Source organism: Corvus cornix, chromosome 7 (genome assembly GCF_000738735.6).
Source record: "Corvus cornix cornix isolate S_Up_H32 chromosome 7, ASM73873v5, whole genome shotgun sequence".
Lineage (NCBI taxonomy): Eukaryota > Metazoa > Chordata > Aves > Passeriformes > Corvidae > Corvus > Corvus cornix.
In genome coordinates, this window is record NC_046337.1 from 21,089,375 (window position 1) to 21,113,453 (window position 24,079).

A 24,079-nucleotide genomic window follows, 5' to 3' on the forward strand; every position below is an offset into this window, starting at 1 on the left:
ACAATTTGGAGCTGTTCAATTCCTCTTTCTTTTGGATGTTGCCTTGCTATTATCCCTGTAAGAGTTTGTGAGAGCCCTAAAGACAAATGCAGGATCCAGACCCCACTCAAAAGGACCACACATTTTGGAGTTCTGCTCTTAACTTTTGGGTTCTCGGCTGTTTATGTATTTGTACCGAAGTCTTTATTGTAAAGTCATATAATGCTATAATTCTGGAAGGAGTCCTGCAGTTTTTCACTGGCTGGGAATAAAGCTCAGTCCTCCTAGGATCAACAAGCGTTCTGTTTTTACTTAATAAATTTGAAACCTGCAGTAAGAAATCTCCTGCCTTTTCACTAGTAGGATTCTGTGCTATACTGTGAGAAACGGGGTATTCGCTGCCTGTTGCAGCTGTTAGTGAGATGAATGTGAAGTAACAGCACTAACAGGGTGCCTGACTCAAGAAATTCAGGGCGGTGACACTTGATTCTGTAGCAACATTGGCATCAGCTGTTAGCTCTGGTGACATGGTCGTTGCCTTCAAACTGTGACACGAGTCCCCTTTTTGAGAAATGAAGAACCTGCAAACCCTTTTCAAAGACAAGGGCAGCTGCTTTGTTTGTCTTTTAAAAATCTGTATTTCTGCCTTTTTGCTTGGTCAATGTTTGGAACCATTGAAAAGTAAATGTGACATGGGGACTGAGATCCTGCAGCTAGAGTTCCTTTATGATTACATATTCAACCACAACCTCACAAAGGAAAATGAGAGTCCCTTTTCCTTTATGTACCATATTTCAGTTTTCCCTTAGGTTTAAATTGGCGTTTTGGACTATATTCTCTCGAGCCACTGAAGAGCTTATCAGAAAAGGAAGGAAACAGAGGGAGGGAAAGAAAGATAGATTTCCAAATGACAAGCGTTTGAATAGTCGAAGTTCAATCCCTAAAACAAAAAGTGGAATCTTTTTTTTTCTAAATAATGTGCTTTACAGTCTCACCTCTCATCTTGAGAAACATAAAAGAGCAAGTAAAAGAGATGACCCAAATCACAGAGTCCTTTGAAAGAAGAAATTCAGCTGTTTTGAACACTTACAATCAAAGGAAGTGGTTTCCCTAATTACATGAACTATGTGAAAGCTCTCAGAATAGCTCTTCCACCCCAGGATTCCTTGCACTTTAGAAGTTTGCATAAAAGCTCACATGGAGAATCAGATGCAAAGTGTTTGATTCAAATTTTATTAGGCAGAAGTGAGCATACATTCCTATCTCTGGGTTTGACAGCTGCTTCGGTTTGGACCACAAGCCTGGGTTTGATGGATTTCAGTCCTGTACTTATATCTTTCACTCTTCAGGTTCTCTGGTGAGACACCCCTATCGAGAAAAGTAGAATTGAAAAAAATGGAGAAAGGATAGAGGGATCTCTTTGTGAGCTTTCAGTTGAGGATTCTTCACCCTGATTAGGCTGTTCATTGTTGTGAAAACCCCTCCTTGTACACAGCTTTTATGAGGAATTTTGCTTCCTCACATTTTCAAGAAACTGTGTATCTTAAAAGATATATTTGGAAGAATTGGGATCTGAATTGTACAACTTTAGTATTATTCTAGCACCACCATTTACTTCAATCCATCAAAATTCTGAATTCAGTAAAGACTTTGAACAAAAAAGCAGTATTTTCAAAAGGCTATTACACCTTGTGGTTTCTTTTTGTGCATACACAATAATAAAGGTATGTTAGTCTAAACTAAACAGTGAGGACATCTGAAAAGATGCAGGACACTTCTAAAGGCTTAAGATCTATGGTGCTGTCCCTGAGGATACAATATGGACTAATTAATGGTTTAAATATTTAAAAATAATATTTGCAAGGCTTGCAGTAATATGCAAGACCATCACACTTGCTCTGCACAACAGTGACCTCAAAATGGTCCCATCCTCCCCTCAGAGCTAAGTACAGTAATTATATCTAGATTTGATAAGGACAGAGATAATTGATAAAATTGACCTTGAGGAGAGATCTTAAAACTTTTCAAAGTGCAACAATTCAAACTCAAGAAGGAAAAAAGGCAGAAGGGTTGTGACAACCTTCTGCATATATGAAATCAGCCAAACCCTCTTTATAGTAACACTGTATGCTAATCACAAGATACCATTAACTCCTCTTGAAGAAGAAGGAGAAATGTTTCTCTAGGTCCTTTTTTTCCTACCAATACTGGGGTTTTTTCCCCTCCCTGCCTTCCCAGGCAGAAGGAAGGACTTTATCTGGAGTAAGGGAACTGTCTCCTAGAAGTAAACACCCTCAGCAGGCCAGTGGTGTTGCAAGTAAAGTGTGCAGCACAGTAGCAGCAGGTGTAGAAAGGGAAGGGAAATGTCGCACAGCCATACAGCTGTGACAGGGCAGAGAAGAGTTCTTGCTGTGTCTTCTAGAGAGTTGTGTCTCAGGCAGCAAAGCTTTGCTAGAGGATGATTTTGCTTGGTTGAAGGAGAATGCTTAAAGTCATTCCAACCTTGCTTGACCTGAAGGTGCATGGAAAAATTACATTTGCTTGTGTCTGATCGTTGATAGGAGTCAATTTCTTAGGCAAGGGCTTGGGTGCGTCTGGCATTGGAAAATGGGAAGCTGTGGTATATATGATGCTGTTATTCTTCTATGCCAAAGGACCTGTTGTGGATTTGAATGTACTCTGTGCCACCAAACATCATGGAGCTCCTGGGCCCTGGATCCAGCTTGTGAGCTCAGTTCATTGTACTGAACTTTGCTAATCTAATCCTTGTCGTGCTTGGAGCATAAATCAAACAGCTAGTAGTTATGCAAAGGCTACGGGCATTGCTAGAATAGGAAGAGATGCAAATTCTCTCTGCTGCACTCAGATTCAGGTTAGAATTGTCATTAGCTGCAGCATGATGCCTTCTCTTCAGCTTTTTCAGTACAGTCCAGGGGAGAGAGGTTTTGTTGGACTCTGCACGTGACCCTGGTCCTGAAAGTTCCTGTGGTCCCAAGTATATGGAGTTCCTACTTCCTCTCTGCTGTTTCATTTATTGCAGGTTCTCAGGGAGCACAGTGCAGGGCAATGGGGTCAGTAGTGCATGTCAGTTGTTTTGTAACCACAAAATAGATGATCTTCATTTTTGTAACTGGTCTTTTAAATGTTATTCATTCCCCATTAGGTATATTGAGCTACCATAAAGGCAGCATGAAGAATCCCAACAAAAAATAAACACTGGGTCCATGTTTATTAAAATAAAAGCTCAAAATTTCAGGAGTGTCATCTAGTTTTATTTTTTTGGTCATTGCTGCACAACAGGAGTAGCATTTGAACCAAATTTCTAAGTAAAATACAGTTTTCAGTCTTAGACGAAGAAGAGTGGCTTTTCTGAAAAGCAGGTAGATTTCACCATGATTCATGCTGGATTATTTGGACAGTTTCACATAAAATCATGATGTGTGTCATTCAGATAATGGTGTCAACTTGTTTTCCTGAAAACCTCAGATTCGTGAGGTTGTGCTTTGGGGTAGGTAAATGTCACAGAAAAATGCCTCTCATCCGTGGATGATTCTCATTTGCTTCAGCAGAGTGCCAACATCTGTAGTTGGCAAGTACTTTCTCTCCTTCCTTTTTATGCCTGCTGGTCACAGCTGTAAGTTCTGTTTTGAAAGCTTCTTTGAGTTAGGTGGACTCCGGGTAGGGAGCGATTCATACCTTTTCTGCAGGGGCAGCTCATTTTTGAGTGATAGCTGGGAAGAACTTTGTGCAGAGCTCTAGCAGCCCATGTGCAAAACAAAACCTTATGGTTTGCTGTTAACATGTAACAGGTAACACATCTTGTGAAGTGTTTGTTTCATTATGGTGGGCTCAGCCTGCCTGGTTGAGGAACATTTTCTGGAATTATAACATTCACTAGGATTCCAATTAGAGGGATCCCATCAAGTGTTGTCCCTGTCATTAGCTATAGCAGGTTTGATTTATCCATTCTAAGGCAGCCTGTAAGTGAGTGTTCATCAAGAACATGATGGGGTTTTTTTACCTGTGGTTGAATTACAGTTTTCATGATCAAGATGGAAAAATACTTCATTGTAAGGATCATAACTGCTTTAGAGGAGTGGATCAGGATGCAGAAGTACAGCTGTTGCTGTCTCTGTTGGGGTCTGTGCTAATTGTTCAGCAAAAGCCATTGTATAATGAGATTTGACTTGTTCTGGGTTGTCTTATCCAGATTCCTTACAAATACTCTGCAGACCTCAGAAAAATCACTGCTCTAGTTGTATATGTATGGCCATGGCTCCTTGAGAGGGGATTCGTTTTGCCCATCACTTTCATACCAAAATGCCTTTCCAACAAGGTGCTCATGAAACTTACAGTGAATTTGATATCAGAAATAATTTCCTTGGATATTTTTCCATTTGTTGAGTCTGGAATGATCCCTGTGTTGCATATTAGCCATGATATTTTCTCACCTGCAGAGTGTGCCAGGAGTCAGAAAGTTTCAAGTTTCGTTATTCGGTTGTGTTTTAGGAATGTTGAGGGTTTTGTCACTGTTCTTCATAGTCAAAGCCGGTTTGTGTTCAAAATGATTGTGAGTAACTTGGAAAATTTCCCAGCACTGAAAAGAGAAATGATGATTGCTGAAAATAAACAGCTCTATGGGAGCTCAGGTATTTCAGCCCTGCCGTTTAGTCCACTCATCTATTGTTTCTACTCAATTGCTGGTGTTGCTTTGCAGCTGGAGGCAGTTTAGTACTCCAAATCTGCCTGAATTAAAAATTACAAATATTGCAGGACATTGCTCATTTCTAAACTCTTACACCAATACAAATACATAGTTTTGAATGGTTTTACTTTATGTGAATAACAGTAGTGAAATCCAAACTAAACTTGTTCTTGGCAGATCTGCCTTTATCAGATACCTTAATATTAAATGCTCATACAATGTCACATTGTATGCTGCAAAATGTAACAATCCTGTGGGTGTATTTCTACTTGAAATCTGTCTAAGAAATGAGTTATTTTTCCATAATCTTTGGGTTTGTTTTTTGGTTGTTTGGGTATTTTTGTAAATGGCACTGGAAATGTAACGCAGAATTTTTTCAAGCTTACTAAACATTCTGTAAGGATTTTCTGCAGAAAGTGCCTCTGCTTGGTTTCATCAGTCTGTTAGCAGCCTCCTCTCATGGATAACAAGTTTTTAACCCTCCTCATGAGGAAAACCAACACCATGATCCTGCAATTTCTTGGTTAGTGCGGTGTGGCTCTGCGTGATCGTTGCGCTGGGCTGATGGAGGTCAGAGTGAGAATTGAGCCAGTTAGCTTGATCTCACTCCCTCTTGCTGCACAGGGCAGAGGCTCTGCTGCCGCATCACAAGGACAAATCCACTGTGATTTTTAGAGGGACCAGCCTGCTTTTCATGGGCTGAACAAGCCTTTGCAGTGTTTTGGCGGGCACATTCTGAATTTGCTAGCTAGTACTTTTAATCTCATAGCCTTCAAATTATCCATAACATACCAAGTTGTGTGCAAAGCTTGCTATAAAGAACTATAGTAGAGTACAAAACCCAGTTTTCTTTTCAAATGGTCAGTATCCAATACATCTTACTACTAACAAGTCCTATGGTGCTGCATGATGCAAATTAATTATTTCAAAGTGAATTTCATAAGGTGGGGTGAGCCTATAACAGCATTTAATAAATTTATGTCCATATTCCTTACCTGTGGTACATTATGACAGTTTAACAGAACTGAGCTGTCTTGGTAGTGTGTTTTTTCTTTCTTTAAGATTGTTGCTTTAGAGTCAATACGAGGTATTTAAAGTGTGTGTTTCATCACAGTATCTCCAAAAATGAGATTTTTTTTTTTTTGATGATATACACCAGTGAATTTAAAGTAATGGCAAGATGATTATATAGCAATAAGAATTTATTAGTTTCCTGTATATTTCCACTTTAGTCTCTGGGATTTGTAACAGTGTAGGACACAATTTTGGATGCAAATTTGATGCTTTCAAAGATTTCCTCAATCAAAATGCTTCAAAGTACAAATTTTGTACGTCATTGTAGACGTACTTATGAGAATTTAATTCTGTTATTTACAGAAATGCTGGTGACATCAATCTGAGAATGTAATTTAACTCTTTTCTGTATGGTTTAAGAAACAGGATACTGTTTCTTAATACAGCCTGAATATAGAGGCTGTGTTCTAAGATGTAAGTGCTGACAGTTTTAACATGTAAGTGGCCTATAGAAAACAGCTTTTTTTAGGGATAAGTTATCATCTAAATGAGTACTAAAAAAGAAGCCCAAGCTCACACAGCTTTAAGTGACATGCAACCATAGTTTTAAAACTATGATGGCGTATGGGAAGAGATGGTAACACACGCTGGGAGTGTGCCCATTGAAGCACTTGGTAACTGCTTATTTGCATGTAAAAAAATCTCACTGAGGATTCTTTGGCTTTGCCATGTTCATGTGGGTTTTGTCTTGCCTAGTTAGTATTAAAGACAGTTTAACAGATTTAACAAAAATTCATTAAACTGGACAATCAGTATCTTTTACTCGTTATTTGGGGCCCCCAAAGCACAAAATTCTTGATTTCATTTTTTTCCTTAGAAAACCTTATGAGAATAGACAAATCAGTAAGCAAAGTCCTAATTTTTTATTTTGTACCTGTTTAATTTTCTTTTTAGTGTTCAAAACTGTAATAATTACTTAACATCCTGCTATATAATTCATGGTAATAATTTTATGTTTCTGAAATTCTTTAAGTATCCCTTTACTGCATATTGAGAAGATAATTTGTTAGGAATGACAGATGCTGATTGTCTTAGTATTGCATCTGTAAAATGATGTTTTGGGCTTGTTCACCTAGAGAAACTGGTATGGTAAGAGGTGTCATCCATTCTTAGACATCAGTAAATTCACAAGAAAGAATTGGATTCATGAGACCCTGGAAATGGAGATAGAGTGGATATACTTTTGAGCAGGAGTCTAGGAATAAAGGTGTGGGATTTATATATATTAGCATTCTGTATCTTTTTTGTATGTGGTTGTCACTAATAGAATGATTTTACGAAAACATCAGCTGGCCTCTTCCAGCTGCCCTTTTATTAGGAGGTAAAACCTCCTGAGAGTAGCTAAGTTGCAACTCTCCCAAGAACATGACAAAGGTCAAAGCCTTTAAAATGCTACAAGACTTAGGAAAAAAAATATCTTTCCAAAGCTGTCTTAAGTGTGCCTAAATATCTCCTTAATAAACATGGCAAAAATTTCTCTGGAAAATTAAATAGCCAAACTTTTGCATAATGTAATAATAAATATAAGGCAGTTAAGGAAGTTGTGTTAATCAGATTAAGTAGCTAACCATGTCTAACTCTGTAATTTTGCATGGAGGGAAGGTGCCACTTGCTGTGCAGTTAACCTGATTTACTAGCAGGAAAGTTGGTTGGCTGCTGGCTGACCCAATGGTCTCACAAGTGGCTGCAGCTATTTCCTGTGTTATTCCTAAATCAGTGTGCTCAGACCAGGGTGGAAATGTACTTTACTCTTTCCAGTCAGCTGCTCCAAAGCCACCTAGAAGAAGTGGTGGTTGAGTTGCTTTGGGCTCAGTTTGTCTGAACCCATGGAAAAAAGTCTTTTGATACTGAAAAACTCTGTGAACAGATGTTCTTCTACAGTTCCAGCTGTGCTGCTGGAATAGACTGCTAGCCCAAGCCCTTGATCGCTTCTCTTGACTACAAGTGTGAGCATAACAAATTTCTAATATATTTCCAAGGAGAACTAGAGTAACTAAAATATGCTGAGTCGTTTGGTCTTTGCTAACTTTAACTGCCTTGGGATAGGGAGCTCTAACAAGAGCAGCTGCAGCTGCTATGAGTAGCTGGCAAGCAACAACACAGCTGTATGCAAAGTGCCTCCGTCCACATCCTTACTGTCTTTGCGGCTGCAATTAAAGATCTGACGATACGGCCTTGTCTGATTCCCAAGTAATGCCAGCTCAGCATCAGGTGGCCATTGCCCACATCTGCAGTCAGCAGCGACCTTGAAGACCTCATCAGAGCTGATCTGCACTTGCTGCTTTTGCTGCATTGGTACAAGGCAGAGCAAAAACAAATGTGGGCTTGGGTCATCCTGGTGAGCTGAGGCTTATGCTTCTCTTAACGAGACCATGCTGTCCAGGCAGCTTGCTTTGTCCCGTCATCTGCTGCTGGCTGTGCTTAGAATTTGTGTTCGTGGTTTCTGTCCAGCAATTGCGGAACACAGACGAGACCTAGAGGAGGATCTTGTTTTTTCCTGCTGAAACACCTGAAGATATGGTTGTTTGTACTACAAGGTTAAGAACAGTACTAGTGGGTCTACAGGCATCTCTAGGGTGATGTCAGTCTTAGATGATGTAATTGTCATTTTCACATATGTTAATAAGTAGAGATTAAACAGGCATAAAACCAAATTACCTGTTAAACACTGTGATCCATACCATGGTTCACAGGACACAATTACACTTAGGGATTACCTGAATTCCAAACTCTTGTACTGTAATTGTTTTATTAATTGGGTTTGATTTACAGTAACCCAGTAAGTGAGAATTAAATTTAAAAGTTTTCAATGTAATTTGTTCTGACCTTGGATTTTGTGATATTTGAATTATGTAAGCAGTGGATTAGGTTTGTTTAGAAATCTGAATCCCTTTGCCTTTGAGAAATGGTGCGCAGTCTGTAATCCCTTCAGCAGGACTCAACAGAGGGACATAATTTTATCCATACCTGTGATGTAAGCGCAGTATGAACAGTTATAGCATAGTTTGATGGTCAGTAACAGGCTCTTACTTAGCTTATAATGGCACAAAGCGTAATATTCAACTCTACTGCAGTTACCTTGTGCATCTGTGTCTCTATGTTAAGTCCAGGGACTTTGTATTTATGTGTTTGGATGTGTTTCCTTCAGCAGAACTCCGCTAGTTCTGGTTCAATCCAGCCTTTAAAAAAATAAAATTCCGTCTTTCACACAAAAAACGGATGTAATGAAGTAGTTGAATACTTGTTACTTGTCATCGCTATTTAGGAAGTAAATTGGTACTCATTTAGCTTGCATAAAATTAGATAGCAGCTTTACTGAGGGAAGAGCGTCATGCCCAACCTAGCAAGGGCTGACTTCTTCAACAGTCTTTAGACAGACAGATGCATGACAAGATTTTCTTTCAAGCATTTAGGCATTTTGGATTTAAGTATAGTTTTGATGCTTAAAGGTGATTCTAAATATTCTTGTTAGTGTCTAAGAAATCTTTGAAATACCAGTCTTTAACCACCACTCTCTAATTTGCTATCTGAAAGTAATTTTCATTGAAATACGGCACCTTCTTGTCAAAGATAGTACAAAAGCTTCAAAGATATGGACTGGCTTGCATATGATTCTCGCTGTAAGGAGTAAGTGTCTTTAAATTGGCTAATAGAGTTCACAGCTGATCTACAGCAACAGAAAAGAACAAAACATGAAAGGAATAGTCTAGAATCGCTAGTGCTAACCAACAGCAGAGTGATTAAAAGTGTTTAGAGAGGATTTCTTTCTGATATAATAGTCCTTAGGAACAGTTGGCAATTTTTTTTACCCCAAAGTTGTTAATTTTTGTATCTGTGGGCAATTAGAAGGTGCTTCTCTGGATTTCTTAGATGGAAGCTTGCTTTGGTATCTGTTAAATCCCAGATTAGGGTATGAACATCAGTGTGAAGGTGATGGTATTAGCCATGGTCAACACAGCATTTTTTTCATACTTCTGTAATGTGATCTTAGTGTATATAATGTAAATAAGATAATGGTAAAAATTTTCTTTTGCATTTCCAGTGATAAAAGCGCTGCGTGTCTGTGCCAGTGAAGTACTTGTGTTCTTGGGCTAATGTTCATATTTCGTTTCCAGTCCTGTCGTGGTAGCACTGGGTGATTGGTCAGTCTTGAGTTTGCTGCTGGCGTTGCTGCAGTGTAGCCCTTCTGTTGTCCACTGACCCTGATGGGCTTTCACTGGATCCAGCAGCAAATTGTGTGAGATGGAGAACAGTCACTGCGTTCTGCACATAGTTGTGATGGAATAGGGAGCTATGGCACTTGGATTTGTTAATCATGGCACAGTTTTAATCATTCTCCTAAAAGATTCATCTAGTACTACTTTTATAGCCGGGACCTAAATATATTATGCTATGGGAAAAAAATGTGAGACCCATCAATTTAATTCTAATAACCTCTTGAAGTACTTGTGTTGTAAACACCACAGCAGATGGCATGCTCAGTGCTTTGAAGACATGGTGTGTTTTAAGTACTTTACAAGAAGATGGTTTTATTCCATTGCTCCAACCAAGGTGTTCATGAAAAGGTGGTTTTAGATGGTTTGTCTAACTGTTTGTGTTATTCCTGTCTCATATAAGAATATTCAGATATGCAGTCAAGGAGAGTTAGGTCTCCTGGTAATCTGGCAGTAATGCTGGTAAGAATTAGAGGACATTGCCCAATTGAGTATTTCCTAAGGAATATACAAACATAATACAAAAGTTTCTGAGATGGAGATTTGGATGACTAAGCAGTCACCTGCATCCTCCAGGCTAGCAAAGGAGGTTGGAGGTACAACTCATGCTGCTGCTGCTGCAAGAGTCCCTTGTCTTGGGAGGCTGGTGCGGCTGCAGTTGGAGGGCAGAGCTCCTTCTGCTGGCAGATCCCTTGACTGGCTCTAGGAGTGTTGCTGTTTAACTGCAGGTGAATCTTCCCACATTTGCTTAGGTAGCTGCCAGTTAAATTATTTTGTGGCCTTGTAGATTCACTGAAGACAGAAAAGCTATAGCAGTTTTGATGCAGAATCCCATGGTACATCAGCTACTGCTACTGTAATAAATGTAGAGCTATAGCAAAGCGGTATTTGTTTGGCCTGTGTTTTATAGGGGGTACCATGATACATGTGCTTAATTGCATAATTACAGATAAAGGCATTAGATGACTCAATTTTTTGCTGTTGTTGCTTAAAGACTTTTTGAGTAACTTCAACACAGTTTTCAATTAAGACCTTTATCTTTAGCTAATGCACAGACATTTACACATATTCAATTAAATCTTTAACTATAGCTTTGAACTTAACTTGGGTTACACTAACTCTTCATGCTGCTTAGCCTGCTCAGCAAGAAAAATAGTATTACCATCAAGTGAGTAATCTTTTTTCATAATACCAGAAAATTAACTTCTAAAATGTATGCTGTTTTCAGCAAATCATACTGCAGGCTGACTCACCTAGAAGTCCACAAAATAATTTAATTGGCAGTTATCTAAGAATATGTGTGAAAACTCTCCTCTGGGTAAACAGCAACACTCCCACTGCCAGTCAAAGGTCTGTGAAGGGATCTGTCAGATACTTTTGATAAGTTCTGAGGAGTTAATTGTGATGTTGTTCTTGTTAGATGCTCTTGCCTGGTATAGAGTTAACATAATCTCGAAATCTTAAAGTAAAGCATTACAGTGGAGAAAAATATAAAATAGTACATATCTGTATTTGCATAATATGTATACTTGTGCAAAAACATGTGTCTAAAATCTGTTGAGTATTTATTTTAATACACTACAGAGGTGAGACTGTTGAGACAGCTTCCAGGAGATATCTGACCTTTTTTCTCAAAAACTACAGGGTGTGTATGTCTTAATTTATGTTGGTACAGTCTCATTGTCTTGCAGTCTCTTGCTGAAGCCCAGCAGCATTATTCAAGTAGAATTTGAAGGTTTTGCATATTTATCCAGAATTGCCAAACATCTGTACTCTACATTGAGGAGCAGTTTCAACTGCACTGCTGGCTATTTGGCAGTCTCAAAGATGCTTGCTGTGTGTATTTAATCAGACTCCACAGCGCATGCCTGGAAATTCCACATTTCCAGTAAACATTGGATGGAGCTGTGTGTGCATGGTATGCTGTAACAGCCTGGAACACTGGACTCGCTGAACCCATGGTACTTTGTGCATAAACACAAATTCTGGATAGGACTGCTGCTGCTTTGCCAAAAATCCCAGATCTTTCTTGGAATAAAGTTTTCCAAGGTTTTCAGTTTTTCCAAAGACTTAACTTCCTACATCAGTGCCTTGGCCATGAAAGAATAGTCTGAAATTTATTTTTCCCACCCCCCCCATACATACAAAGCATTCATCTGCCAGACTCTCTCACTAGGTTTTCAAATACCAAGCATTTGTGAACAGTCTTTTCTAGATACGTATGTGCTTTTATATATATTATATATATATACATATATATATAAAAAATATGTTGTATATGTGTGTGTACCAACTGAGGTATGAAATAAACTATCATAGTAAATGACCCATTCCTAATTGTCTAACTTGTTTGTTTGTTTGTTTTCAACAGGCAGAAATACTCAGTGTGCTCAGTCACAGAAACATCATTCAGTTCTATGGAGCTGTCATTGAACCTCCAAATTATGGCATAGTTACAGGTAAGAATTTTTTCTGACCTTTTTCTTGATTCTTTAAAACTCCAGTTTTAAAAGGTTATCTCCAATGTTGCCCAATTACAATGTTTTGCTAATTGTTCTGGTCTTCTTTAAATGTTAAGGGTGCATGGCACCACCTGCTTCAATGTAAGTGGGAGTGCTGGAGGTGGGAACCAGACTGGGAGCATAGCTGGTGGCAGCATGGAGGCAGATGGGGCCTAGGGTGTTCTTAATGCACAACTGCAGGACCCCTTTAAACAGAGGCTTGCACTGTGTTCTCTTTCCCTGTTCAGAGAACTGCTTTTCCATTTTAATTGGGCATGTCACAAAAGCAGAGATTTTCATGATACGAAGTTCTGGCTGGTTCTGTGAGGAGGGTAGGCTGGGTGCCTGCTCAGAGCAAAGCTGCCCCATGAGTTCTGCCTGCATTGAAAATAGGAGAATTTGCATTGTGAAGTGGACAAATGGAAGAGCTTGAAATAGAGTCAAGGGTTTATAAGACATTGTAAGACACCTCCCTTTATTCACTGGAAGCTAGGTTTCATTTGTTTTGACATTCTTAGAATTATGCAGAAGTTGGTTTTTGTGGTATTGTTGGGGTTTTTTGGTGGTGGTTTTTTTTTTTTTTTTTTTTACAGCTTTAAGCTTCCTGCCCTTATCTTGGGAGATAGTCCAGATACAGAATTTTCTCCCTTTCCTGTATGGGACAAACTACGTAAGATAGGAGTAGAAAGCAAAGAAATTTCCCATCTGCTGAAACAAATGTTTGGAGAAATAAAATGCATGATAGCGTGGATTAGGAGTCATGTTTTGGCATGTCTGTAACCTTTCAAAGTTCAATGTGAGGAGTAGTCTTCTGTGTGTGGCACAATCTAATACCAATTTGAGTCACTGCCAGTAAGGTTTTTATTGGTTCTTAGATGGTGGTCAGAACTTGTGAAAATTCAGTTATTTCTACCTGCCTCTTAGACTGCTGGTTATCACAGCAGATAGCAGTGTAATCTGGTGGGAGCACATCCAAAATGCAGCACTTTTCAGGGCATAGGGAGCTTTGCTTACTGCAGGAGTATCAGCATACTGGAGGTCATGGTGTGGCAGTCAGCATTCCAGAGGTGCATGGGGTGACTACAGTCTTCACCACTCAGAAATGCATTGATGATAGCATATAGACAGGAGCTTGAATTCCTTCTGGAGGCAATAAAATTAATAGAAAGCTAATAAATCAAGTAATGTAATTTTACTAGCCTTTTTAATGTAAGTGTAAACCAGCAAGCAGAGTAGCAAAGGAGAGGTGTAATCAATGACCTGGGATGATGTCTGGATCAGAAGTCCTCAGCTTGGTCTCACAAAAGGTCAGTGTTTGGAGGACATATGACCTGCTTACCAGTCACAGGACAAACAGCAATTAAAGTAATTCACTGTGCTGTTGAGAAGGAGGACTCTTTAACTACCTGTGAGAAAGAGACTATGGTGTGTAGTTCAACAGCTTTGTTCCACAGGAACTCTGATCACACCTGGCTAAAGAAGAAAGAGGTTTGGGGGTTTTTTAGCATACTGTGTTGATTCTCCGTGCAACTTCTAAGGAGACTGGAGTCCTATGGGTTGGAAGGGAAGCAAGGTTCCATTTCCCCACACTGTTTTCAAATGAGAGAATGGCTACTGATAAAAGAAATGTTAATTATGCTTAAAATGTCTTTTAGAGGGATTTTCACTTTGTGATCTTCTGGATGGCCTTCAGTGTTGCAAACTTAACCCTGTGTTTAGTCAGATTCATTCTTGGGAGAGAAAATCACAAACAAGAAGAAATCTTGAGAAACGAATGTTCCTTCAGAGTGATGGAGATGAGAGCATTGAGCCAAGTATTGGCATCTGCTGAACATTAGCTGCATGTACTGTCTTATGTGGGGTTGTTAAAGAGTTCTCTGAGAAGGGCTACAGCTGCAGTTAAAAGGAATGCTTTCCTGCTGGGATGTATGTCAGTGTTCCAGCTCATCCTGATGCTCAGTGAGCTGCTGACGTGGATCACATTGTTCTAGATGTTACTGGCCATCTCTGTCAGCAGCAGTCTCAATGTGTAGCTTTCAGATACGGCCTTTGGCCACAGCTGCCTCATCCCAAAAGGTTCTTAGAGCTTCTGCCCCCATTGCACAGAACCATATGTATCCCATAGCCCATCACAGGGTGCGTCCAGTAAGGCAATCAGAGCTTTCCTTTCTAAAGCAAGTATTTCTTTTCCATTATTATTGACAAAACATTGTCCTTGCAATATGATTTCCAAATCCATAAGCTCCTAGTAAATACCTGTGGCACAATAAGTATATAGAAGAAATTATAACAGTGGAGCTTTGTTGATTGAAGCTTACTTGCCTCTGTTCACACAGAGTGGCAAAGGGCTGGAGGAGCTGAGTTGTCCCTGACCCTGCTGGATCAAATTATGCACTGTAAAGGCATGTAAAGCATGCAGCCAACCTATTCCTGAAGAAGCCATTTTTAAGACAGATGATGACATCACGGGTAAAAAAAGCTTCTGTTTTAATTGTGGAAATGTGCAGGTCAGCAGCTTACTCCTCTCTCGGTGACATCAGAAGGTACACGTCTGTCCTTTCAGTGGCAGGTTGTGCAGCGTGATCCAAAGCTAACACTTGAGTGTTTACTTTCAAGGGACTTGTTGTTTTCTCCCTCTTTCATTTAGCACTGGAGTCTTCCCATCTGGCCTGCCATGTTCTAGGCTGCAGATTCAGTTTGGTCTGTTTCCCTCCCCATGCAGTGGTCTCCCAGTGTTTTTGATTTCCTTGGTGAGGAACAATGGAAATTTTTGTATTCATTTAGCCTATCATGTATCAATCGTTGATTAATATTATTATTTAAAAAATTCAGATACCTTTGATGTAGGCAATGATTTTGTGGCTGCTTTGAAATGATGTGAAGATTTTGAGAGTCTTCTAAGTAGGTTCTAAATTCTGCCTGAGAAGCATGCTGAATAGCCTTGGGAGAGAGGGACAAAAGGCTTCAGTTGCTCCTTGTATCCCTTGTATCCCCTGGTCTTTGTGCTACTTGGGCTGCGCTGGGTGGCATGTGCCTGCCCCGTCATTGCAAACAGATAAAAGAAAATGTATCAGCTGCTTCATCTTATGAACCTCCTGTTGTGTTTTTGGTGAAACATCAATGAATTCTAAATAAGCATAAAACTTATTTAAGAAATACTGAGGGGAAGAGCTACAGCCTTTAAACTACTGTACATGACCTGCAGCACAGGGAAATCTGTCCTGCTTATCTCCGTGTTAGATTTCTAGTTTCATCCTTCCGATTTTTTCTCCATGGGAAATAGGAGACTTTCTACCTGCAAACCCTTTCCTTGTAACAGAACATTATGTATTTAGCATGTGGCTTTACTTAAAAAAAAAAAATTAAAAATTATATTTTGTTATGGGGCATCATTTATACACAGTACTGCTTACCAGTGAGGAGTATCCTCTGATTTTAGAAACAATAAGATGGATCTGATACCACCAAACTAATCTATTAACTGTTCTGATCAAGAGTGGCAAATGCACTGTTCAAAAAAGTAAGAATTTTAGATTATATGAAAGTGGTACTGTGGAGATTTGAGTTGTCTCCAGTTTCACACCTAAATATGTGTAGGTATAACTAGCTTGTTATTCCTGTTTTAAGCCCTGCAACTCTGATAGTCAGACTGGATTCCATCTGCCACACTTCCAAACACCAGTGGGCCCCAAAAGCCCTTGTTTGTATCCACAGAATCCTGCTGTGGGATTCTGTAGGTACAGTTAAGGGAAATTAAGAAAAACATCTGCTTGTCCTGAACAAGGAGCATACAGAACCTTTTACTCTGGAATTTGAACTGCTTTGCCTGATCTTTCTTGATGCCAGACCTTTCTAACGCTTTTTCATTTTAATGCCTATTTTTCTATATGATTACACTTTCTTGTTTGTTTTTTCATTTTTTGTTAGTAGTAGATTATGTCTGTAGGGATAATCAGATAAACTCTCCTACTACACTGGTAATAATATTAGGCTGTCGACCCCAAGTTCTTTGTCATTAAGGCAGAGGTTGACTGCTTTGTAGAACTGGCAGAGTTTCTACTACATCTTTCAAGTTAGGTGCAATGTTTTAAAATGTTGTGTTTGTTGCTGTTTTTTAACAGAGTATGCTTCTGCTGGCTCACTGTTTGATTACATTAATAGTAACAAAAGTGAAGAGATGGATATGGATCATATCATGACCTGGGCCACTGACATAGCTAAAGGTAAGCAAGAATAGTGGCGTATGCTATCCTACACAGCCAGCAAATGTACAGCTGGAGATGCTTTCCTTAGAAAGTCAGGAGAGCCTTCCTAGTCTTCCTTATTTAAATTGTAACAAAACCAACCAAACATATATAAATAAAAAAAGCAAAACCCATTCACTGTTCTTTGTAATATGTTCCTTGTTTATTATGAATCCCAAATATTCTGGAGTGAAAATGGCTTCTGTGAGCCAGTTCTGATGTGCTCCTAAGTCCCAAGAGGATAATTTTGCTGATGTAGAGTAATTATGAGGTAAAGTGCATAATTGCCCTCACATTTGATTTGATTTGGGGCATTTAAGGAAGCTAAGGGCTTATTCTCAGCAAACATACTGAAATTCTTTGTATAATAATGTAGAATAAGCTGTTCCATCCTTTGTGTTCTCTGTGACTGACCACACAAGAACTAGTGTAAACTAATGAAAAAAAAGTAAATTAATATCTGGCTTAATTGTGTAGACACCTCCTTAACTATATAGTTAGAGAAAATAACTACATATGATGTTAAAAACCATTAGCATATCCATATAGATGCTCTGAGATATATGTGAGCTTTGCTTAGTGCTTTTTACTCGAGGTAGATTACAGGAAGCTTTGCTTCTCCTTCAGCATGTCAATACGGCATACAGGTATGGCAACTCATAATGAGTACAGCTAGTGGGAACCAGGAAACATGACTGAGATATGTGATGGCCCTCCTCAGCCTAACTGGATTGTTCCTTTGTTTTGTGTAGGAATGCACTATTTACACATGGAAGCTCCAGTCAAAGTTATCCACAGGGACCTGAAGTCCAGGAATGGTAAAGTAGCAAAACACTGAAATGCTCTGTGTTTACTGTTACCTGTTAATGTGGCATTTAAGTCTGTGCCTGAGCTTTGTGAACAAGCAGAACTAACTAACGCCTTGGTTGTCATCAAAGCTTCACTTGTTGAAGCACAGAAGAGCCTGTTCCCTCCTCCCCATCCTGAGCCTGTCTGAAGTTCACTACAGACTTGGCATCATCTAGAGCACTGTGGAGGGCTCTTCCAACTTGTGTCTTGCTGGCCATGATTGGCCATCTCATCAGCTTTCAGACACTGCCTGGGCACTCCTCACATCCTTTTCCTATTTGGAAAGGTTGAGTACCAGGGAAGGCTGGCAGACACCAGACACAATAGGCTGGATAAGGCCTATTATTTCTTATCAGAAAATCTTGTCTTTACTGTGGCTTTTTTTGAGGTTTGACACATACTCAGGCTTTTGAGTAATACACATTGAGTGTGGAGTCTGTACTTAGCAATTGACAGTCGTTCTTGAAATTTGCTGAACATTGCCTTTTAGATGAAACTTCTACTACTAGTGGTGGGATAGGAGGGACACACAGGGAGATAATAGTCAAGAAATATGTAGGTCTCACCTTGGTTGTAGGCTTTCTCCTTTTATTAACAACTCTTCCCGAGAGCTTCTTGTTAAACCTAACTATACTGGGGAGAATGAAGTTCATCTGTGGTGGTGTTGTCTTTTAACTCAGTAAGACCTGAAAGGTTTTGCATTTCTTTGGAGGCTTGCAGGTATCCAGCATATGTTCTGTAAGCTTCTCAAAGGAACCAGGACAGGTGTGCACATTCAGGTGCTGGCTCACCTTAGGGTCATTTGTCTTACTGAAAAACAAAGTATTTTGCTGTAAAAATGTATTGGACTTGTTCTCAGCATTTTTGTAACCTTTTGTTTTTTCATTTTCAGTTGTTATAGCTGCTGATGGTGTGTTAAAGGTATGAACACTTTAATTATTTGAAAACAGATGCTGCTGCTTGACTGCATGTTTCCATGTCTGATGAATGAGGTTGATACTGTTAATACCAGTTTAATATTTTATTTATTTTTGCCAGATCTGTGATTTTGGTGCCTCAAGATTCCACTCCCATACGACACACATGTCATTAGTGGGCACGTTCCCATGGATGGCCCCAGAAGTTATTCAAAGTCTTCCGGTGTCTGAAACATGTGACACATACTCGTATGGAGTGGTGAGTGCCTCATCTCACTATGCATTGTAGCAGTTCTCTAGTGTGACAGAATTCACATGGTGCAAGAACAACAAAAAACCTCACACTTCCTTTTAAGACTGACCCATAATTTATAATTATATGCTTGAAAGTGGTAGAAGAACATAGTATTTTGCATGTTTGGTAACATCTGATTAGAGTAGCAGCATGCCAGCATAGGAAGTGCATGCTTTGCCACAAGTATTCACCATATGTCCAAAGGCTTTCAGGAGCTGCTGAAAAACCTGCATCATGAATCTCTGCTTGTGGGGTTTTTTTGTGGAACCGAGGAGAAAAAGGTTGTCTTGTAATAGGTGTGTAACAGGATGAAATCATTAGCATTCCACTTTCCCCAAAATAGTGTCACTGATTTTTATTAAAAAACAACTGCTCTGTGCTCAATTGTTTAAAAGACACTGCTGTCACTATCTGTGAGAATAGACCCCATCTGAAAATATAGAAGCCCAGCACTGCTTTGCTGAAGGGTAAGGAATTAGTTATAGTTCATAAGAATGTCAGGTTTTCAGATTCAGTAATGTGAATTACTTTACTCTGTCTACAGTTAAACTCTAATTTAGTTTTGCTCTGCAATATAAAGTAGGCTAGAAATAGCCCTACTGGTCATATCAACTGTGTGCCTAACCCCATAGCCTTTCTCTGCTAGAGGACAGTAAAGAGTACTTTGGGGGGGAAAGGAAAGGGTGTGGGGCTGTAGTTCCATGCATATCATTGTATTAACCATTTTTCTGTTTGGATTCAACAGTGGGTGGCAGAATGAGAAATTCTTCGCTACCTGTCAAGTATTGTCTCTTTCTCTTTGAGGGATGGGAGGAGATAGATGTGAGGGAGGCACTGTGGTTTTAAGCTAGCACTTATGGCTATGCATAGCTAAGCTGATGTCTCAGTGGAGGATGACTTAAACTTTTTGCCAAACAGTTGTTTATAGTGAGAAAAAAATTTGAGACCTGATGTGGCATCACCTAACAGCGAAAGTTTGAAGGTTTGAAAGGAGCCTTTATTGTCAGATTCAAAATCTTTGCTTAACTGAACTGGGTCACAAAGAGTAAGAGAACATAAGCTAGTAAATGTAAATGTTAATGTAAACTGTTACTGGAAGCAATCACATATTATCCACTGAAGGGAAACATTCCAGCTTCAAAACAGAGCAACAATGTTAGAGGAAAAATTCCATACATGGTGTTATAGTTTAAACTGCTCACATAGTCATCCTAGTCTGAATTGACTTTAGGTAATGTTTTCAAAGTGGGAGAAGGTAAGAAATTGTTTAATATCTTATCACGTCAAGTATTAACAGTGCCTTGGGAACAGTATGTTGTGCATAGTTTATTTTGCCTCATTCAAAAAGTAAGGTTCCTTTGACAGTTCTGTGCTTGGAGGTAGAACTGAACTACCCTCCTTATGAAAACAGTTCAGTGTTACCAGAGTATTTTAATGTTGCTATGGGTGTGTAGTGCTTCTTTAGAACATCTAATAATGACCCACAATTTTTAATATATTATTTTTGAACTAATGTGTTCTACTGTGGGTAGAAGCTTATGAATTCACTTAGGCTAAAGTAATTAATCTTTTTATAACTCTAGTCTTGGAACGCCATCATTTTCAGAGGAGATTGAGGGGTAGAAATGAAGAATGGCAGTGGCCCAAGTTCTCTGTTGCTGAAATTGCTGATACAGTGGGTTATACCAGCAAGAAATGGCCTGAATATAATACTGAAAGTTGGAATCTCCCTATAATAAGTGTAAAAACTATCAGAGAATTAGCTAGGGGTCTGAAAACAAGAAATCTGAGAAAGGGTATTTTTGTCTCTTCAAGTTATTATCATCTATAAAAACAAAATGTAAAGAATCCCTTTTTGAAGCATAACACTTGCCAGCAGCTTTTGTGCTAGAGAGACAAATCTGCTTTACTTCAGTTAAAGTCCTCTTAACAAAGAACAGAATCCTTTCAAATGTAAACTAGTAAGATGCTAGGAATAGATATTTCATTTGCAATATTTCTCATCTTCCCCATGTTTTTCTTTAATTTCCTTTCTTCTATTTTTTTATCAGATGGTCTTTTCTTTCTACAAACCAATCTGTGATTTTAAATATTCTGTTTAAGCTGTGAGAGAGCTTTTCTCCATGAAGTGTTGAAGTTCTTCTGCAGCCTCGTAGGTCTGAGCTGCTTCTCAGCTGAAACGAATTTTCCTTTTTGTGAGCAGTTGTGTACATGTTTATAGCTAAGGTTTAGATTAGCTTGTCCTGCTCTTCCTGGATGTTTAAACAGGCCTATGTATTCTCTGAGATACATAGTAAATAATTTATAATACTGTCATGAAGTGCTAAAGCTAAATTTTCCAGGAGATTTATTACCACACAGAGACAGATCTTACACTTTCCTTCAGCCATGCTTTAGTTCTCTTTTCTGATTCATTTCCAAGTCTGTACTCTTGAACAACTGAAACCAAGTGTTACAAGTGATGAACCCAGAAACTGACTTGTATGTCATTGTATGTTGCTCAAAAATTATTCCTTGCCATCTCTGCCATTCCTCGCTATCTCTGCCAGATAGGAAAGTGTATGTGGGATGACAGTGTCACTCTAAAAGCTGTTTCAAAATCATGAAGACATATGCTCAGAATATGTTACCCTGGCAGAACTGTTTGCAGTGCACCACAGTGTGTGTTTGTGTATCAGTATAAATGTGTTTAATCACAGAGAGCTTATCCGATGTAGCTGAATTATTTTATCACTTACAAGAACAAATAAGTAAAACCATTAATTGGCTATTGGGGGAATAGAGACTGCCATTAAATGTAGCAGCTGTTCAAACATTGCTTTAGCTATGAGAACATATGTTATTTATAGAGGGAATGTTGGCCAGCTCCAGGGGTTATCCCTTACTCTTTTTGAAAAGAATTACACGATCTTTAACTGCAGTTGGATCAATGCAGAGAAGACAGACCTAGTTTTCATGCCTAAGGGCAGTACCTCTGTGAGCACAATGCTAATGCTTATGCTGTACTTCTGCTAACTGTGGCTCCTGACCATTGTCTGTGAACAGTTTCCTACCAGACAAAGCAATTTTTTTTTTCAGTGAAGGTGTTCAGAGTGTTTTCTTTTCCTCAAATTACTTACTTGGATGTTCCCCTATCCACATGGCACTTTGAATCTTTGTTGGCTTTGCACTGGTGAGGAGATGGGGTAGGGGTGTTGTGGGTTTAAGTTTTCCTTTGGGTTATTGTCACATAGTTGAGAGGATAGGAATTGAAATGCACAGCTGAGCTGACAGAAATAAGTGTGTGAGCTTTTTCTGAAGACAAAATATTTCTTATTCTCAGGTTCATGTATAGGGTGAACATACATACATTTATCTCTCCTTTCTGTTCCTCTATATGCAAAGATGAGTCCAACATCTTCAGAGGCTGCAGCTTATAAAACCACTACATTAAATGGCCTTGCTTTGTTTTTCATCATTTTTTCTAGTTTGGCTGTTTTCTCTGTGAGCAGCTGCTGTCCATCATTACAGAGATGTGATGTGATTGTGAAAGCAGGTGATCCTCACCATCACAGGTGGGAGGGGATGTGAACCATGTCAGTCTCAGTTAGATTATACACCAAAAAGGAAGGATAAATTGATTTCCCTATGAAGTGAGCTGGGGAGCCAGTTCTGAAAATGAACAAGTGTGTACCTCATAGTAAAGAGGCTGGGGTAAGTCAGGTTGAGGTCCTTGTCTGCTGCTGAATCACCTTGGGGAGAGGAAGAGGTAAATGAGAATGCAGAAGGTACCCATTTGCTGCTTTTTAAAAGACTGCTGATGCAATCATTCACCTTAGCTGATGATTCAGGGTAGCAAGTCCGTGAGAGGGGGTTGAAACTCATGTAAAACTGAACATAGAGACATGTCACCATTGGAAGGAAAGGCTTTCTCTATACAACTGGCCTGAATATGAAAATTGCATTGTTATTAAAATATTTTCTAAACCTGTGTAAGTAAATACAAAGGTTTCCAACATCCCACTTTAGTATCTTTTACTTTCATTTATAAGTAAAATGAAGGCATTAACAAAAATCCTTCATATTGTGTCAGACTGCTGGTTTTCTCTTCAACTATGTGCAGTGTTGGAAGTGTTTATAACTAGCGCTGTTGGTTTAGGGAGGTGGTGATCTGTTCGGGCAGTGGAAATAAACACTAAAGGTGTCATGATAAAGGAATTTGGTGCAAAATGTTCTGCGCAAGCATATGTGCATGAATGAAACAAGACAGCTCTTAAAATTTACAGTCTTCTCAAAGAAAGGTAGCATCGCAGTAGTTTTCCAGCTCAAGGCTCTTGAAGACATTTAACATGTATTTCATTATGTTCTTTATTATGAAGATTATTTAGATACTGCTCTATCTGATGTGCAAACTTGAGTTTTTCCTCTGTGGTTTCATGGTACAGTCACACAGATGAGGTGGTTCTGCAAGGCTGCTCAACCACATGTTTGATTTGGTCCAGGGACCTTTGTTTTAAACTGACTGTTCTGTACACTGCTATTTTGCCTGAAGTACATGGAACTGCTAAATGTTGTCCTTCTCTCACAATTAAATTTCCTTCTCTACCAGTAGAGAGGTGATAATTTGAGTTACAATTGAGGTGCCTATTTTTCCTTCTGAAAGGATTGAACTGAGGCTAACAGGGTAATTGAATAAGTCTGCAAAAGATTTCCCCATATATTTCTTATTCTCAGAAAAACTGTTCTTATTTTTCCAAGATACCCTTACCTTTACTAATCAGTCTTCTGACTCAAGCAGAATTATTCAAATCGGTCTATTGTTGGAGTACCCTGTTCACTTGATTAAAGGCCCAACTCTGCTTCAATGCATTTTTTTTGCTTGACCTCCATCTGCCAATATTGTTGCATTTTCTTTCTAATTATCTTCATAGCTGTCCACAATCCATTCAAAACGATGCAGCTGGAATAAACCTGGGCACTAACCCAAACAGTGAGGATACAGAGACTTGCATAAGGATCTTAATGCATTTTGGCAAATCCTGCATTAAATGTATTTTGTTTTTGCTGTTATACTTGATATATGAGCTGAAGAAAAAGTTTGTAGATATTCGTAACTAGATGTGTATATGAAGGTTCTGCTGTAAAAATTTGGGGACATACACAAGTGGAGGTACAAAGTGCTATTAATTTGGTTGAATTCCAATATGTTGTACCAATAGCAGAAAAACAAGTTGGATTCATTGACTTGAAGCCTTTTTGATGATGCCAAACTCTTTTCTACAGAATAGCTTGGATTCTTGGGTACCGTGTTACCAAAATGCT

The 24,079-nt window shown here is 39.0% G+C and overlaps 1 protein-coding gene across 2 annotated transcripts in view; it reads left to right on the plus strand.

Annotated features, from left to right (window-relative positions):
* The window catches only part of MAP3K20 (mitogen-activated protein kinase kinase kinase 20), a 92,079-nt gene that overhangs the window by 16,633 nt on the left and 51,367 nt on the right, over positions 1 to 24,079 (plus strand). For both annotated transcript variants that reach the window (XM_039555590.1, XM_039555591.1), the window contains exons 3-7: positions 12,344 to 12,431; positions 16,595 to 16,696; positions 17,470 to 17,535; positions 18,459 to 18,487; positions 18,605 to 18,742. In XM_039555590.1, the coding sequence (XP_039411524.1) occupies positions 12,344 to 12,431; positions 16,595 to 16,696; positions 17,470 to 17,535; positions 18,459 to 18,487; positions 18,605 to 18,742 (423 nt within the window). The remainder of the gene's footprint in view (positions 1 to 12,343; positions 12,432 to 16,594; positions 16,697 to 17,469; positions 17,536 to 18,458; positions 18,488 to 18,604; positions 18,743 to 24,079) is intronic.